This window comes from Drosophila mauritiana, chromosome X (assembly GCF_004382145.1).
Source record: "Drosophila mauritiana strain mau12 chromosome X, ASM438214v1, whole genome shotgun sequence".
In the NCBI taxonomy this organism is placed as follows: Eukaryota; Metazoa; Arthropoda; class Insecta; order Diptera; family Drosophilidae; genus Drosophila; species Drosophila mauritiana.
Genome location: NC_046672.1, coordinates 16524380 through 16542306, shown reverse-complemented (window position 1 = coordinate 16542306; position 17927 = coordinate 16524380). Strand labels below are relative to the sequence as shown.

Below are 17927 nucleotides of genomic sequence, written 5' to 3'. Positions count from 1 at the left end.
CCTTTTTTCCAGCAGTATTATATGTTTGGTATTTTTGCTGGTATTTTCGGTTCGAATGTTTTTGGAAATGGAAAAGCAGAGCAGAGCTAAATTGCAATCAGATCTCGACGCGACGGCGATGAAGAAGCATCAGTAGAAGCGCGCGGAAAGTGTATGTTTGAAAACTCCGCTCGGAAAACAATATTTGTTATTGTAAATAATATCCCTTTGCAATTTGGAATATTTCTCGCGACAATTTTTTTTCGGTGAAATTTCATACAGTTTTGCCAAAAAAAAAACAAAGAGGAAACCCAAACAACGGAAATAGTTAATAACAAAGTGCGTGAGCCTTTTTTTATTATTATTTTTCGTGTGTGTGAGAGCGGTAATTTAGCAGTGTGTGTGTGTGTGTGTGTATTGTGCATCCCACTGTTATTTGTGGTCGTGTAGGTCAAGGTGAAGCAGCTGCACCGTTAGTTTTCCACCCATTGACTATGCAGTTTTCAATCGCAAATGCATTTGATATTATGCATATGTGTGTGCAGAAACCCTAAAAAGTCAATATTGCAGTTAGTAGCTCTCTTTCGCACTGCCCACCCTGCCTGCCTGCCTGCCTGCCTACCTCCCTCCCTCCCGCTCGCACCTCATCGAGTGAGATAAGCACTAGATAAGCATGTGTGTGCGTAAGTTACTGTTAAGCTTAACCCTTAGTAAACAACAAACTTGCACGTAAACGAAATGTGATGTTCCAAAATATATAGAACAAAATAAACAAAAATATGAAACAGTAATTAAAGTGATTGATTGATAGCTTCCCAATTAAGTAATAATAAAAATACTTACAGTACTTATATACTTCAGTACTTATATTTCTTATAATTTAGTTGCCCATTTTATATTAACTTTAGTGTCAATTTAATGTGGCAGCACTAGCAGCTGGCAACGTGCAGCAGTATCAACAAAAACATCAAACAACACCGGATTGTGCAACCTGCAGCTTGCAACACAGGCAGCAAAACGGCGTTTCTACCGCAGCGTCGCCTCTTCGGCAGCGGCAATGTGCCCCCCTCGGCGTCCATGAAGCACCAGCCGCCGCCCCCGCCACTCCCCCTCAGCCAGCCGCCCTCGATGGGCGCTACAGTGGCGGGGGGCGTGGCCAGCGTTATAAGCACCATGAACGGCAACAGCAGCAGTGGCATTGAGGCGGTTAAATGCCGACCACCCATTTACCCCAAACGTAAGTAAATGCCTTTTTCCAGGGTGCAAGCAAATTGTTAAAAAAAAAACAAAAACCTGATGAAAACATCAAAGGGGTTGATTAAGCAGTTCACAAAGGGGTTAGCCGTTATATTGTATTGCATTCTATTGGTATTGGCACTTCTTACTTTTGATGCGTAAAACAAATTCCTGGAATACTCTGATATTCTCATAATGTTACTTCAAAAAAGACAATATTCAAAAATGTATTTCTACTTCAAAAGTTTTATTTTTGGCGCGCATATAATTCATATATTTCAATTCCTGGAAATATGAATGTGATGAAATGATATAATGTTTGTGAGATTTTCGAAATCAACGCTAGATAAAACAGATTACCATTTTCGCTCGGTGCAGTTTTTATAAGGATTTATTAAATTTTTTTCATTTAATATTAATTCATTTCTTAGTAAGTAATATCTATGATGCATAGCTAAGTGAATCCCACATACCATGGCTCAAGATATCATACCAAGTTGATACCGAAAACGACCTTTAAAGATAAACGTTTGATTAGCTATAGGCCCAGTTAACCGAATGACATATTAGTTTAAAGAATGTTGGCAATATTATAATATTAACATTTACGCACAACTAAACACCTTAGCTTGCAGTGCATTTGGGTTCCCTATTTTCCACGGGCCAATTGCCTTTGGCTGGATCGATCTTATCTGGTATTTGGCATTCGGTATCTGGTAACTGGGATCTGGAATATGGGATCTCGATAGGCTACCCCATTACGTGGCCCACTCCGCTGCTTTTCCGCCGACAAGAAATATGTATGTACATACATATGTACATATATATGTACGTATGTACATACTGCTTGTATTTTCCGATGGTTTTGGTTTCGGTTTTGGAGGAAAGTCGACGGCGGCGGCGGCTTCCTTTCCTTTTTTGCCCACTTCACTTTGTTTTGGCTTCGCTTTCGCCTTGAATTTTTTTTCATCAACTTTTTCTTGGCTTTTCGACTGGGGAGTTTGGACTGAGTGGCTTGTTGGTTGCGACTGCCGTTTTTGGTAGGCGTAGACTTTGTTTTTATTATTATTTTTTTTTTTTGCCCCATGTTTTCTATTTTGTTCCTACTTCGCAGCTTGTGCAGCAGGCCGCACCCAAAACCACCCAGCACAATCCCAATTGCAGATCGGTCTTGGGCCTTTCGGTCTTGGCCACTTGGCATTGGCCTTAACTTGGTAACTTGGTTACTTCGGTGGGCAACGTGACCGCAGCTAACGGTTCTCCTGGTTGACATGTCGTCGTTAGTGGCCGATGAGCATTTGTGTCGCCGATATCGGGCTACGGCCCTCCTAACTTGGCCGAACGACCCATTGGAATCTATGTTTACTTAGCTACACGGCAAGAAAACGAAGTTAGTTATGGGTTTTTTAATTATATTTAATGTCTATTAAATGCCTTAAAGTAAAAGGTTACATTGATCCCAAGATGATATCATACCTACTATACTTTCATCTCAGATATTTACTCTATGAATTTAATCAGCATTATTAATCAGTTATGTTTTTAGGCATTTATGACTCAGTACGATTTGTTAATAGCTTTTGAATTCATTTGGAATATATTCATCATCCTCCTTTTTATTCCCAGCCTGATCCTATGGAGTGTGATATTGTTATGAGCATTATTAGTCGATTCACAATTTGTTGAGCAATAGCTTTTCTCACTTCATACAGCCAGCATAGTCATTGGCAAATACATGTTTACATACAGTCATACCCCCAGAATCAGACGTGATAAGATAAACACATATAAACACATTATTTATAAATATTGCACTGAGCTCACCCCAACTAGAGTTTTTTTTTTTTTTAGTTGATTTTGCAGTGTTAGCTAGCGAATTATACATTTCTATGGGCATTTTTTTTATATATACAATGGATTCAATCAAACAAGTGTAATGTGAAAACCATGTTTTTTTTTTTTATACACACTCGTTCAGCCTAAGTCGTTCAACTTGTGTTCACTGTACTTACTAGCAGCAACTCTCCCCAAATGGAGGTTCAATTAGTTGCATTGGGAAAAATCACGCTCATCGATTGTCTAAGTTTAGTCATCCATTTCCAGTTCCATTTGCTATTTCCATGCTGCCTTCCTTTCGCATTCCAAGTTTTCCAAGTTGCAGTTCCAATTTTTGTTATGGAAGGCTTTCGTTTGTTGGTTCCAATTAAAAATGCCGCAGCCTAGCGTTTAAAAACTCATTAGGAGCCAACTTCATTGTTATGGCAAATGAATAAACATCTATGTACATACATACATACATATCTACCGCAATTGTGGTTGTCGTTCCCTTTGCCCGATGTTTGCTATATGTTCTACTATATGTTTTCTCACTATTGTTCGCTTGATGCGGGGGCGTTTGTGCAGTTGTACAGCAGCGGTCAAGAAAGAAGCACCACGAATGAGTAAATCTAGCTGTCTACGAACTAAAATTAATATATAAATATTTTGAATTATCTTTTATATGCACTGAAATTTGTAAGTACTACTTACTTCTCAGCAATACCGACTCTACTGTTCTGCCCTCGTCTGTGCGCAGTGCACAGTGGGAGTGGAATTTTCATGGCAATTAGGGAAATCAGTGCATAAAGCTGTCAAATTCCCCATTCTCTGAAAAGGGGTTATGTGCTGCAATGGCACATATTCTGATGTTTTCGGCTATGCATGTACTATTAATAGAATGCGTAAATCAAGACAGGGTGCATTTGGGCGGAATCGGACCTACATATCAGCATAGAAGTGGTGGGATGTCAAAGGCGGGACAGATCCATTTCAGAGATCAAAGTTTCAGACTGACATCGATGTTCCACTGACAACAATTGCGGTTGAACTAATAGCTCTTCAGATACATATATACATACATAGTTATTTAAAACATCTTGTTTAGTCTGTCTAATCAAATGCAAGCCGTCTGAAGCTAAATTTACAGATTTTTGAAATCTGATCGATTAAACGATCAAAAACAGATGGATGTATTCTGTGTTGAAATCTGAATTGTTAATACTTTTGATTCCCTATTGATTCTCATTTACCCAAGTAAAGATAAGAATTTGTATGGCTATTTTGTGCATTTTGGATCGGATTCGAAGATAAACAATTTTCTGTGTGTGGAAACCGAAGAAGTTCGAAATCGTAACGAATGGAAAATGCTTCTCTGGATGCGAGAAATTCCCTTGAAGATTCCCGGTGAAAAGCTGCCTGGGGTGGGGAAGTGGTTGGGGAATGGGAGGCGGCAAACCTGGCCAGCTACTTCAAATGCCGTCAATTGTTTTCAAAAGTTTTCAGCGTGTCAAGAGCAGAGATGCAGCTATTTATGGAACAGTGCAACACGGCACCAACGAATGCCCTTGGATGTGTGGACAGGCGTACAGTGGAGCCTGGCCAAGACGAAACTGGGATTTGATAGGCTGGGGAAGAATATCCATTATATACATTAGATGCTCTAAAATGGGCTGAAAGTATTTATTCCCTATAACAAAATCAGTGCTTTTTAAATATCCTAACGAATGTGTAAGATATCTTTGATTAGGTAAGAATCTTTGTATAGATATTGGTCATATTGGAACCACTTCCACTATGGCTCCTGTCCGCTTGCCTTTGTTTGCCCAACCAAATGCCTGTGATTCTGGTCTGTGGAAATGGCTGAAAAGTGAGCGGCGAAGAAATCCAATGCCGATGCACGTTCGATGGCTGCATCGAGCGAGAGTCACTCCAAGCCCCCAAAGACCCCAAAGTCCCCCAGGTCCCCCAAGTCCCCGCCTCCAGTTTCCCATTTCTCCGTCTGGGCACTCGTGCGTTCAACGAGCCACTCGAACTCCAGAAAGAGGAGGAACAAGATGCGTAGGGCTCCAAGAAAATATAACAAGATTGCAGCGCTACTCAGGGCACCGAATGCGCCAATACTCTATTATACATTCCAGTCTATATTATATTGTAGTGATATATATCCGTATATATACATTATTCGTATATCTTTTCAATTGTAACAATTTGAGTTGAGAACCCCCCTAAAAAGTGCATAATCCTTTTTTGGTATAGGGTATAAAGCGCACTTAAGAACCTACAAAAAATGAGCTGCATTTTGCAGCATAACTCGAATTGAACTTAATTGAAATGAAATCGAGACGGGTGAAGGGGGGGGGTGTAGAATAAATGAGCGACCGAGATTGAAATTGATGTGTCGCCAAGTGTTAAATGGTCTGTCATAATGCCGATCGAGATCGTGTGTGTGTCGAGTGGAAAATAGGGAAAATCATTTCCCAGGCCCATTTGCCAGCCGATTTCGATCAAAAGTTGAAATGCTCAAGTGTTTGACACCCAACAACCTATCTAATAATTCCCATGGGCATTGCAACTGACTCTCGGGTTAACAACGGAATGGAAGGGAACTCTGCAGAGATGTCTTTGTTTTTATTTTTTTTTTAATTTTTTTTTTTATTTTTTATTTTTTTTTTTTTTTTTTTTTTAGTGTAGAACTTTAGGCGACAGACGACCCAGCAATAATGACAGCGACAAGTCTAGTCAATGAACCACATCGAAGTGGGGCTGAACGCGGGGGGAAAGTGGGCGGGGAAAGATGAAAACTGCAACGCCCACAGAAAAGCTCTTTGGGATAAACAAACGACAATAAGCGGCGGCGATAGGGATTGGGATCGGGATCGGGATCTTCGGGCACAGTAAGAAATATTGGACAGAGGGGGCAGCTATCAGATTTACGGAATTGAGAGCTCAGATTTTGTCGGAAGACGAGTGTGTGGGTGGGTCTGGAAAATGGATAAAGGAAAATGGGAAATGGAGAAGGCTGCGGGTGGGGGTATTACACATACGTGTAGTGGGTGCTGTCTGTGGGCGTTTTCACATCTCGACTGATGATGGAAAAGATAAAGCAGGTGAAGGAGAAGAGCCAAAAGTTGAAAGAACTCTACTTTCCTCAATTTGGCTTGCATTTTACACTTCTCATGTGTAAAAACTATTATTACTCTAGGTATATTATTATTTTTTTTATTATACATCAAACATTTTGCCAAACATTCTAATAAAACTCAAGAGCCAGCCATTTGTTTCCTTTATATGGAATTCAATTAAATTCAAGCATTTCGCTCAGTGCATTTGACTTCTCTCAGCCTTTAGAATCCCCCTTGCCCAGCCGCTTCTTGTTTACACAAGCCAATCTTTCAGCCGGGCCAAGTCATTGAGCTCATTAGCCTTCCTTGCGGTCTCGGTACGATTTCGCACATTTATCCGACAGATGGAGATATGCAAAAGATATAAAGATATCTGAGGAGATAACTGTATCTGGGCCCTAAGACCCAAACAAATATCTTAGTCCGTCCAATGTTTGCACGCGATTCGCAACAATTGAACAAAGTTTACACAAAATATTTCGAGACATACAGCGATGATCATGCGATGAGTTTTGTGGGGCGGGTTAAAAAGAGGTCTTTTCCAACTGATATACCCCGATTTGGTAGCGTGCCGAGGGTGCATTACATCTATGTTTTGAGTAACACTTATGCACATAAATTAGGCAAATATATTCCAAACTTTTATTTAATATATAAATATTTAATATATAAGCATTGCAATCTTACGGACCATATATTTTCTGAATTTCAACTAATTTTTTTTTTAATTTTTAATCTACAATTTTATAAGATACTTTCTTTATGGTAACAACTATAGTCTCTTTAGTTAGTTAATCTTAGCTGCCAGAACTGAAAACTGAATCCACACTTCCTTTGACCAGTGCCATTTAAGAATTGAGCTCTTCAGGATGAGGGCTTGTACTCGAGTTGCACTGTGTCACCCTGCAGCAGAGTCCTTATTCCATATCCCTTGGCCTTGCCAGCTGAGCGCTTTTCAAACTCGATTTAATGCGAAACGTGAGCGGGAACAATGCACTGACTGTCTCCCCGCTGAGTGACACCCTTAGGAACTCAGGAGCACTGTAACTTGGGAAATCAGGGGATGAGTGCTTTACCGATCCGCGGGGGTGGGCCCTCAACCAGTGCTACCATATCGCAGGAAGCGTGGAAGGGGACGAACGCAGACTGTCACGGGGTGCGAATACAAAACGGTTTGTAAACAAATGCAAGAAACCTGAGCTGCGCGAAGAGGAAACTCTGACTGGGGCATTGCAATTAAAAAAAGGAATTCGACGAGAATTTTCAAATTAAAATGTGTCACATTAACTTATATTTTAATTTGAAAGGTCTTTATTTACATTAAGTTATCTTTTTATATCATTTATTTGTGTGAGCTAGGCTAAAGTTTTTGAATTTCATAGGATAAATCATATTTCGCAACTATCTGGCAGCCCCGCTGAGCGACCGTTATTCCTTCTTTTTCGACCAAAAGGCACCGTAACATCTGGCCCACTTTTTTTCCGGGCTTCCGTTAGTTTGGGCCAGGTCCTTGAGCGCACGCGCGGAGAGAACGCGACTAGATGGGGGTGATAGTACGGGTGAAAGTTGCACTTCGGTGTTGCCACTTAACGTAACATCCTTGGAACAGGATAGTGGGCGGAGGTTGAGGGCGTGTGGCAGAAGGGCGCTAAGGAGAGCGAGCAAGAGAGAGAGAGAGTGTGCGAGAGACCATTACATTTGGACGGTTTTAGGGCAGTTCGCTCGCCAGTTGCAGCTCCACCACAATACAATAAAGTGTTCATCAAACTCGGGGATTTATTTTTTCAACGACCAAACAACAAACAACTACTGACTCTCACTACGATCGAATATCAAACCAAAAATAATAAACAAATCCAAATATGTGGCAAATTTGCTGATAAGCAGGAACATAAAGTGAAAACCCGGAAGGCAGAAAAAGTGGCGAAGCCTTTTGGGCCAATTACGTTTTAAGTAGGCGTTCCGTATACACACGAAAGTCGGCGGGAAAGGGCGGCACGGGCGGCAGGAGGCGGAGGGAGTTACGAGGACCAAAGGACCAGGACACACACCAGCAGCAGGAACATGTGTAAGGAGCATCCAAGGGGCACAGATGGAATGCATGGGCTTTCTCCCACCGCATCGCAAAAGTTGTCACCCCTTCACTCGACAGTCATTTCCAGCAATTCATTTGCCTAATGAGACGGCGATGAAGTCGCTCGAGAGCCGAGATTCAAGAACCAAGTGCAAGGTCCTTCAGGCGATTAGCCCGTTTTGAGTTCTCATTCCTCATTAAACACTCGAAGAATAAATCGGGGAAGGAGCACTTCGCTTGATTTAAAGATGCATCCACACCATCTGATATATTTTCCGTTTTTTTCAAGTCATTTAATCATAGTATTTTAATCCTTGAAACCTTTTACTATATCAAACTCCTCAACTCATATTTTCTTACAGCTAAAACGCCCTCGTTCGACAAGGATCGTGATTACATAGGCTTTGCCACGCTTCCAGAGCAAGTGCACCGGAAGTCGGTGAAGCGCGGCTTCGAGTTCACCCTCATGGTGGTCGGCGAGTCCGGACTGGGCAAGTCCACGCTGATCAACAGCCTCTTCCTGGGCGATCTCTACAAGAATCGGCAGATGCCCAATGTGGAGGAGCGCATCGAGAAGACGACAAAGGTGGAGAAGAAGACGATGGACATCGAGGAGCGGGGCGTCCGGCTCCGGCTGACGGTGGTGGACACCCCGGGATTCGGGGATGCCATCAACTGCGAGGACAGCTGGCGCGTCTGCACCCAGTACATCGACGAGCAGTTCCGCCAGTACTTCACCGACGAGAGCGGCCTGAATCGCCGCAACATCCAGGACAATCGGGTGCACTGCTGCCTCTATTTTGTGCCGCCATGGGGCCACAGGTAGGATACTAAATAATAATCATAATAATAATAAATCATTTTTTAGTTATGCTAAAAGATATAAAATATGGATTACATCAGGCTCGAAGAAATGCTTACAATTTTATTATATATAGAGTTTTAACATTAGCATTTCAGTAACATGTTGTTTTATTTATTTATTTTTTTGTATACTTAATGCCACGATAAACCGAAATCCACTTTGAGCAATTTTTCATGCGTAACAAATATTATATTACGTATATTATTTACGACTCTTGATTATCGTGGAATGTTTTATGACAAATTTGTTGTATCAGTATTTTTTATGCGCTCTTGTGTTAGTTATTAGTGATTACGTATTTAAGATATTTTGGATATTATAAATATGGAATGTAGTGATGTTAACTTCAATCCTTTTTTCAGCCTGCGACAGATGGACCTCGACTTGATCCGGCGGCTGCACCGCAAGGTGAACATCGTGCTGGTGATCGGCAAGGCCGACTGCCTGAACAAGCAGGAGGTGCGCAAGCTGAAGGAGCGCATCCTGCAAGACCTGGAGGACAACCACATCCAGCTGTATCAGTTCCCCGAGTGCGACTCCGACGAGGACGACGACTTCAAGCAGCAGGACCGCGAGCTAAAGGCCTCCATTCCGTTCGCCGTCGTCGGCAGCAACACCATTCTGGAGGTGGCCGGCAAGAAGGTCCGGGGGCGCCAGTATCCGTGGGGCGTGGTGAACGTGGAGGACCCGGAGCACAGCGACTTCATCAAGCTGCGCACCTTCTTGATTTCGACGCACATGCAGGACCTCAAGGACACCACGCAGGTGGGTGATACTATTGTTTTAGAGCGAAAGAAATTCCGCCTTATCTTTGAGCATTACTAATACATATACTTTGGAAATGTTTCAGGACGTGCACTACGAGAACTTCCGGGCGCAGTGCATCTCGCAGATTTCGCAGCACGCGCTGCGTGAGCGCGGCAAGTTGAAGCGGGACTCGATTAGCTCGACCAACGGATTCGACGCGGCCATCTCGGAGACGGACAGGCTGCTCCTGCAGAAGGACGAGGAGATACGGAGGATGCAGGACATGCTCACCCAGATGCAGGAGAAGCTCAAGCAGACCCATCTCATGGAGATGAAGAAGAATGACAGCGTGATCGACGTCTAGGGAACGGCAATGGGAACGTGTTCAATTTTGCACCGCCATATATGCATCTACCTACTATATAGGACTTATATGGTGACCCAGAGAAATCCTGGAGCAGCTGCAACCAAATCGACTTTGTTTATAAGCTAGCACAGACTTTTTAAAAACAAAAACAAAAACACCCAATTAAATCCAAACAAAAAGAAAAATGATTAAGACAACGACTCCCCCAAAAGCACAAAGAATCCGACGAACCAAAAACTTCAGACATCACACAGCCTTTTTCAATTTTGTAGCTAAAGTAACGATTTCGTTAAGAACTAACGATTTAATAGAACACGTCTATCTTGAGACATTAGATATTGATCAACACGATTACGATATTATACCAAAGTTTAGGGAGTTTCAAAAACTTAACGCAAGTAAATTGTTAATGGAAAAGATCAAGAAACCACAGAGGCACATAGAAGTACCGATAACGATAAACAGAAAGACATAGACAGATCCCAAAAATGTTTTAATTTATTGTACGAGTATAATTTTGATATATTTGATTTCCTTTTGTTTTGGTTTTAAAGAGCAAAACTTGAGAAGAGGCGAGTTATAAGCAAGTTTGCTTTAATTATGTGTAAAGAACTTATACCATTTATATTGTAAGAATATATCAGATCGGATGATATAGGACAAACCGCTGGAGGTTCTGGCACTGAATTTCCATGAATCGACTTTCAGCAAGTTCCAATTATTTATGCTAATTACGTATTATCAGATATATGTATCTATGAACAAAACCTATTTTGTTGAAACGAATTGTTAATGAATTTATTTTAAATTATATCGATTAAGCCTTCACGCAACAACCATAATATTTAAATGAAATTATAGTCGAAAAATTATATATAAACATAGCGATTGCTAAAAATCGATTTCAAATAAAGATAAAAACAATTTAAGTGGTGCATTTACAAACGACATGGCCTTGGAGAACGCTTGTTAATTTTCAGATCTATTTAGTATTTATTTAGTATTTAGTACATTAATGAAAACCAACTTAAAGAGATGTTTCAACATTAATACCTTCCAACTAATTTAACAGTCTCTGATTTTCAATTTTGAAAACAGCCCGTTTATTCTGCTTTGAACCGCTTATTTTTCACTGCTTGCCAACTGCTTGCCGTGACTGCCAGTCAGAGAGTGCAACAGTTGCGCATCACTGGCAGAGGTGCACACGGTTATCGATAAGTGCTTGATTTGTTGCAATGCCGAAGGGCGGGAAAGAAGAGGAGATTCTAGTTAATTTAAACAAATTAAAACCAAATTAATTGTGACATAAATGTTTTATTTTTGTAGCTGTTGCTGTCGTTGTGGCAGAGAGGCGAATCGATTCGATAACATGGCAGCGATGACGTCACGCGCCACGCAGCTGGGACAGCAACAAAAACAATTGGATTTGAACCGGCAAGAACTGAATATTTTGGCATTATTATTAAAAATTCAGTATTTTGGCATTGGCGCGGGCCAAGATACACTCATACACGCAATTAGCACACACACGCACAGCGCAAGAGCGAGCGGGATAGCAAGCACTTACTCATGCGAGCGGAGAAGAAAAGCAAAAACAAAATAAACGCAACTGAACTGAACTGAAAGAGAGAATTCTGCAATATCATATTCGGATGTGGATGTGATTGTTATATTTTGTTATTAGTTCAGCGACGCCACTCGTCGTCACCCGTAAACGATGTCCGAAGATGCCAAGAGTAAGTGCACCCAGTGAGCTGGCACTTGATGCCACAGATCCATTAAAATCGAATAACTCCAGGTCCAGGACCACGCACACGGAACATCATCGAGAACCAGCTGTTCCGCCGGCAGCGTAGCCTGAAATTGGAGGCACTGCAGCGCCAGCGGACCTTGGATTCCAACGACGGGGTGGAGGGATTGGGCGCAGACACGGAACCCTTCGACAAGGTCAGTTATTTTGCATTTCATGGTGTGCTCCGCATGGTATATTTACGATTGATCTTCCTATCGCCAACAACAGACGCACATCGTCATCATCTTCACGGAGAAGGCCAAGCTGAGACACTGCCAGGATGTGGAGAAGATCATCCAGGAGTTTGGCATCCAGACCACGCTGGAGATAGTGGGGTAAGCAGGGATTAAGTTAGATACATAAAGATACATACACAAATCATACACGTTTTTTGCTTGAAAACTACTTAGAAAATTTAAATGTTTAAGCCATAAATCCAAACAGTATAGAAAATCATTTATGTAACGCATTAAAATATAAATTTGCACATAATTTGCAAATTTGCATATAAAGCCTATATTATTAACTTGTTAGCAAAAACAAAAATAATTTTACATAATCTAAAAGAAAACTTGTGTGAATTACATAAATTATTCAACGAGAAAATGTAGAAAATATAGTTTAAAAATCTTCACAGATGTTGCTGTTGCTGTTCCTATAAATTTATAGCAAAATTTCCATGAAAAACAATTAGAATTTAGGACACATCAGTAAATCATTTTAAATTAGCAAACAACAAGTGCATTGTTTATATCATAATACAAAAACCAGATCTTTTGATCTCCACTTTGTTTAGAAATGAAAATCGATTTAACTATTTGTTTACGAAAGCGCTTGGTTAAGTACTCCTCCAGATTGGCAGGCGACTAATCCAATTAAATTTCGTACAGGAAAACCGAAAAGTATCTCTACCTGTCGGCCAGCGTGGATACCCTGCTCCGTTTGGCCGATGCCGCCGAGCTGGAGAAGATGACCACCACGCACAGCATGCAGAAGTTCAATCACGGCTGCATCTCGGACTTTCTACTGCCCGGTATGGGCAAGGAGCAGATCCTGCGCTACTGCGAGATACCTGTTCTCATCAAGGACGCAATCCAGGACGGCATTAAGTCCTACGTGCAAAAGGGGTACATTGAGGATATGTTTCCCCTCCACGATATCGTAAGTTATACTATTTATATACATGGATAAATTGTTTAATGTTATGCAATGCATCAATCTATACACCTAGCTGTATCTCGAACGCTTCAACTGGAACCTGAAACGCACCAAGCTGCCCATCGAGGACATCCGGAACTACTTTGGTTCCAGCATAGGTCTTTATTTCGGCTTCATCGAGTTCTACACGAAGGCCCTGATCTTTCCCTCCCTCTTCGGTATACTCCAATATGTATTCGATCTGAACATCTCGCTGGTCTGCAGTTTCTACGTTGTTTGGACCACGGTGAGTTAAATTGTTAGTTTTCAATGCGAAACAAAGTAAACCTTTGCACAATAAAAATAAATTGCTTTTACAGCTTATAAATCTAAGTATAGCATCACTTAAGTGCTCTTAAGTTGGAAACTTTTAAGTGCTATAGTAAAAATAGCTAGCATGTATGTATTTTAATCTTGCAGTTTTACCAATTTTCAAGTTCGAATAGTTTAAATATATACACTTAATCATTGCCACAAGCATCAGTTAACTAAAGTTTAAGGCATAAAGATTTTATTATTATTCTTTTCCAATCGATTTTATATTAACATATATCCATATTTCTAGATTTTCCTGGAGTTGTGGAAGCGTAAGTGTGCCGGCTACTCGTACCGATGGGGCACCATCGAGATGAGCAGCCTGGACAAGCCGCGATCCGCATATACGGGCCAATTGAAACCGGACCCCATCACCGGCAAGATGACACTCCACTACCCGATGCGGTACACATACCTGCAGATGTACTGCATCTCGTATCCGGTGGTGCTGGGCTGTGTGGTTGCCGCCGGCTGGTTTGCCCTCTACCAGTTCCAGATCGAAGCCGAGGTGCTGGCGGATTTCGGACCAGACTCCTGGCTGCTGTACGTGCCGGTTATCGTGCAGTCGGTGCTGATTGCGATCTTTTCGTGGGCATACGAGAAGCTGGCCACATTCCTCACCAACCTGGAGAACCACCGAACTCGATCGCAGTACGATCGTCATCGGGTCAATAAGCTGATGCTCTTCGAGATCGTGAATAACTTCTTCTCGCAGTTCTATATTGCCTTCGTGCTGCACGATCTGCGCCAGCTGAAGTACCAGTTGATGATGCAACTGCTGGTCTTCCAGCTGCTGTGCATCGCCCAGGAGATCGGAATACCGCTGCTGGCGGTGCTGCGCCAGAAGTACGCCGAGTTCCGTCATCGCGAGGTGGCCGAGGAGAAGCTGCGATCCATCAGTGATCTGCCGCGCTACGAGCAATCGTTCTACGAGTCCGGACTAGATGAATATCATTCCACGTACGAGGACTACCTGCAGGTGTGCATCCAGTTTGGATTCGTGGTCCTGTTTGCCGCCGTTGCCCCGTTTGCCGCCATTGGAGCTCTGCTGAACAACGTCTTTGCGGTGCACATTGATATGTGGAAGCTGTGCAACATCTTCAAGCGACCATTCGCAAGGCGGGCCAAGAACATCGGCGCCTGGCAGCTGGCCTTCGAGCTGCTCTCAGTGATGTCGCTGCTTAGCAACTGCGGTCTGCTCTTCCTCCAGCCGAATGTCAAGTGAGTGTTGGCCTTTTCTGACTTTTTTCCTATTATTCATCCTTTTTTTAATCCATCAGGGACTTCTTCTCTCACTGGCTGCCATCGGTGCCGGATCTTTCGTTCGTGATCTTCGAGCACTTGCTGCTGGGTCTGAAGTTTCTCATCCACAAGGTTATCCACGAGAGGCCGCGCTGGGTGCGCATCGGACTGCTAAAGGCGGACTTCGAGACCAGCCAGGCTCTTAAGCAACTCAAGTGGGTGTAAAACGAATTCAATGGAGAAACAACAAAACATCTAATGAACTATGTACTTGCAGGAAATTCAAGGCGGAGGCCAACAAGATGGCCTGATGGGCCACAAGATCTCCGGATCTCCCACTCCACTCCTTTTGGTGCTAATGAAACCAGTCCATTTTAAATGTTATTATTTATAAACATACGACTAAGCGCGTTTACCGCGAATGTTCGAGACCAACGGAAGTAAGGTGCCTTAAACCTAAAACTCATATAAATATGTCCACAGAGTACTTAAGATACTGCTTTTGTCTGGCCGGGATTAGCGTGCGCCTCGAAAGTGCCGGAACGCCAAGTAGGCATCCAGGGCATGCAATATTCCCGCTGCATAGCCCATGTACTGAAAGTTAAGGATTTAAGAGGGATTATTGGTTAAAGATAGGCATATTTTTTATTGGAATCAATAGCACTTACATAGCAGGCCGTCATGGCGGGATATGCCCAGAATCCGGGTCGCACCAGGAACTGCGGATGCAGCCACACCACGCAGGCGAAACCCATGTAACTGGATGAGCTGAAGTACATGCAGCTGGCGAGGCCATTGAACAAGGTCTCCTGGAATGAGAGCAATCACCATATCGTTAGATCAGAAAAAACTAAAAATGCATCCTTCATTTTAAATTGTTCTATGTTGTTGGGAAAACTCCAAGTCTACCTACGAATAGTGACTGCCGGATGAGGTTGTAGGATTTGTCGGAGAAGGCGTAGCACAGGAGCAGGATGCCAGTGGTGGTGAAGCAGTGGCCCGTGGTGGCCAGGAAGCTGGTTAGCGCCTGGCCAATGGAATCGGCGTATGGCACGCCGTAGCGGATGAGCAGTCCCTCGCAGAGCATGGCCAGGCCCAGCTGCATCAGCTTCAGGAGACCGATCCGCGACAGAACGAACCCGAAATTGATGCAGGTGCAGACGCGACAACAGCAGATCCGGATGCCCAGCGGCTGGCCCATTCCCCGAACTCCAAACGAGGCCATGGTGTGATTGCAACTGATCGTCGATCATCCGGCGATGCAGCGACTCCGCTTTGTTGTATGTTGTCGTAGTGCCAGCCAGCCAGGTTCTATAAATAGCTACCGAGACACATGGACCCCAAGTGGTGCATTTCCTTGCATTTCCAGCGACGTGGCAACAAATCCACCCCAATCTTCAGCTAAATTTAGAACAGTCATGGGCAATTTTCACAATGGGCGAGGATTTGTCTATGCGGAAGGTGTCTTCTTCCTTAAATACCCGATATTTTCTCTGAAATTATATGATAGGTATGTTCACATATTGATACAACTTGGATAACAGCCTTTTTGCCTTTCACTTTGATCCATTTACCCAAGTGTTTGCTATCCTACGTTCAGTTTGATTTTCGATGACATCCAAATTCTAGTCACTCATTCGAATCGTTCCAAAAAAAAACGTTAAGCATAAATCTCCAAATTTCGAGATCACGCGATCGCAACTGATCCTGCATCCAAAGCCCCACTTCCAGGATGTGCATGCCGTATCTGAGTAAGCTCTTCGGTGGAGGCGATCGCCGACAGCGTCGCACCCGCGATGGAGGCGTCACCCCATTGCCCAGCCTGGCCAATGTTACCCAGGTCTCCATGGACACCGTCAAGTCCGCAAAGTCAGCCAAGTCAGCGAAGTCGGCTAAGTCCGGCAAATCCGCCGGTCGCCGTAGTACCACTGCTGCCCTTCCTCCCGAGTCCAGTGTCAGCAGCAATGAGGATAATGCGGAGCAACCTCTGGCGACCGCCTCCCGAGGAGCTGTGCGCAACGCCACCGCCTCGATGGCCACCAGTGCTGCTCCAGCCGACGAGGCGAGGTCGCGCCGCTCCTGGTGGGGATACTTTGGCATGAGCAAGAACAAGAAGTCCAGCATTGAGTCGCTCTAGACTGCCGAGGATCGGGATTGAAGCCAATTGCAAAGCATATATTGAATAGTAGTTGATGGTCATCGAAGTTTGGCTTGCAGTTCCCTATACACTTATCCAAGAATCTTTTGCTTTTTTCGCTTTCGAGATATAAGTTCCAAGATAAAAATATAAAAACGTTCCAGTTCGGACCTTTGGAACACCAAAAGTCCTTTAGTTTCTATATGGTAATTATGGCAACCTATCTTTAGCATTTTAAAACGTTCCCAGAACTAATATATTTTAATAATAGTTTTCAAAAATTCGTGTTAGGCTTCCAGATCTCGTCAAACTGACAGTACATTTAAAATAGATAAATTTCAGATTTCAATATAATTATCGTGTGTTATGAGATAATGAAGCTGGGGGAAATCCTAGAAAACATGCATAATCTAAACTCAAATAAAGTTGGCAACTAAATTGGTTAATAAATCAGGAAAGTTACGGCCAAGTATATTTATGTACTTTCACTTTCCCCGTCGATCTCTATGCCCCTGAGCTTTCTTTGTGCCCACTCTGTTCTCCGATTTCTTTAGACGATCGGCTGGCGCTCTAGAAGATCGTGTTGTGTCCGGGGAGGGGGCGTGGCAGGGGCGGCATGCAAACAAAGCTCAAACGTCGGCACCGCCAGCGATTAGTGTAATTTATCAGTCGCAACGGCAATTTATATGGCTAAGCCCGATCGGTGGGATATATATATATATATATATATGGATGTAGATGTTTGTGGGATTGGATGGGTAGGTAGGGGGAGGGGGGCTGGTGCTCGTGCGGGGGTGGATGCTTTTTGACAATAAAATAATGTGGCTGTTATCACAAGTAATTGTTGCTGCCGGCAGTTGTTATTGTTGCTCCTACCGCTATTGTTGTGCGCTGTCGCTTGCGTCAATGGGCGGCTACACTGCGAGAAATTAGGGCTAAGCAAAAGGCAAATTTTGTAAAAAAAATACCAATAATTCTAAGATTACAAATAAGAGAACAAATATTTACTTTAAAAGCCTAAGATTGCATTAGAAAC

General features: G+C 42.9%; 4 protein-coding genes across 7 annotated transcripts; 3 read left to right on the top strand and 1 right to left on the bottom strand.

Annotated features, from left to right (window-relative positions):
• Positions 1 to 95: 95 nt before the first annotated feature.
• On the top strand, positions 96 to 11090 carry LOC117146944 (septin-2). Of its 3 annotated transcripts, none has more exons than XM_033313595.1 (5): positions 96 to 318; positions 907 to 1216; positions 8592 to 9051; positions 9457 to 9859; positions 9945 to 11090. In XM_033313595.1, exons 2-5 carry the CDS (start codon positions 1057 to 1059, stop codon positions 10203 to 10205), a joined length of 1284 nt encoding a protein of 427 aa, XP_033169486.1. In that variant the 5' UTR covers positions 96 to 318; positions 907 to 1056; the 3' UTR covers positions 10206 to 11090. The 3 variants fall into 3 exon arrangements, with proteins under 3 accessions (XP_033169486.1, XP_033169485.1, XP_033169487.1); XM_033313594.1 differs by having other exon boundaries at positions 888 to 1216; XM_033313596.1 differs by lacking the exons at positions 96 to 318; positions 907 to 1216 and adding an exon at positions 7888 to 8223.
• Positions 11091 to 11423: 333 nt separating this feature from the next.
• LOC117146943 (anoctamin-10) lies at positions 11424 to 15241 on the top strand. Its single transcript, XM_033313593.1, has 8 exons — positions 11424 to 11944; positions 12007 to 12155; positions 12229 to 12335; positions 12891 to 13161; positions 13232 to 13444; positions 13763 to 14733; positions 14793 to 14969; positions 15032 to 15241. Exons 1-8 carry the CDS (start codon positions 11926 to 11928, stop codon positions 15063 to 15065), a joined length of 1941 nt encoding a protein of 646 aa, XP_033169484.1. The 5' UTR covers positions 11424 to 11925; the 3' UTR covers positions 15066 to 15241.
• On the bottom strand, positions 15127 to 16076 carry LOC117146945 (protein singles bar). Of its 2 annotated transcripts, none has more exons than XM_033313597.1 (3): positions 15664 to 16076; positions 15423 to 15563; positions 15127 to 15348 (listed from the first exon to the last, which is right to left on the bottom strand). In XM_033313597.1, exons 1-3 carry the CDS (start codon positions 15977 to 15979, stop codon positions 15218 to 15220), a joined length of 588 nt encoding a protein of 195 aa, XP_033169488.1. In that variant the 5' UTR covers positions 15980 to 16076; the 3' UTR covers positions 15127 to 15217. The 2 variants fall into 2 exon arrangements, with proteins under 2 accessions (XP_033169488.1, XP_033169490.1); XM_033313599.1 differs by having other exon boundaries at positions 15668 to 16076.
• Positions 16077 to 16206: 130 nt separating this feature from the next.
• Positions 16207 to 17183, top strand: LOC117146946. Its single transcript, XM_033313600.1, has one exon. It carries the CDS (start codon positions 16487 to 16489, stop codon positions 16889 to 16891), a length of 405 nt encoding a protein of 134 aa, XP_033169491.1. The 5' UTR covers positions 16207 to 16486; the 3' UTR covers positions 16892 to 17183.
• The last annotated feature ends 744 nt before the right edge of the window (positions 17184 to 17927 follow it).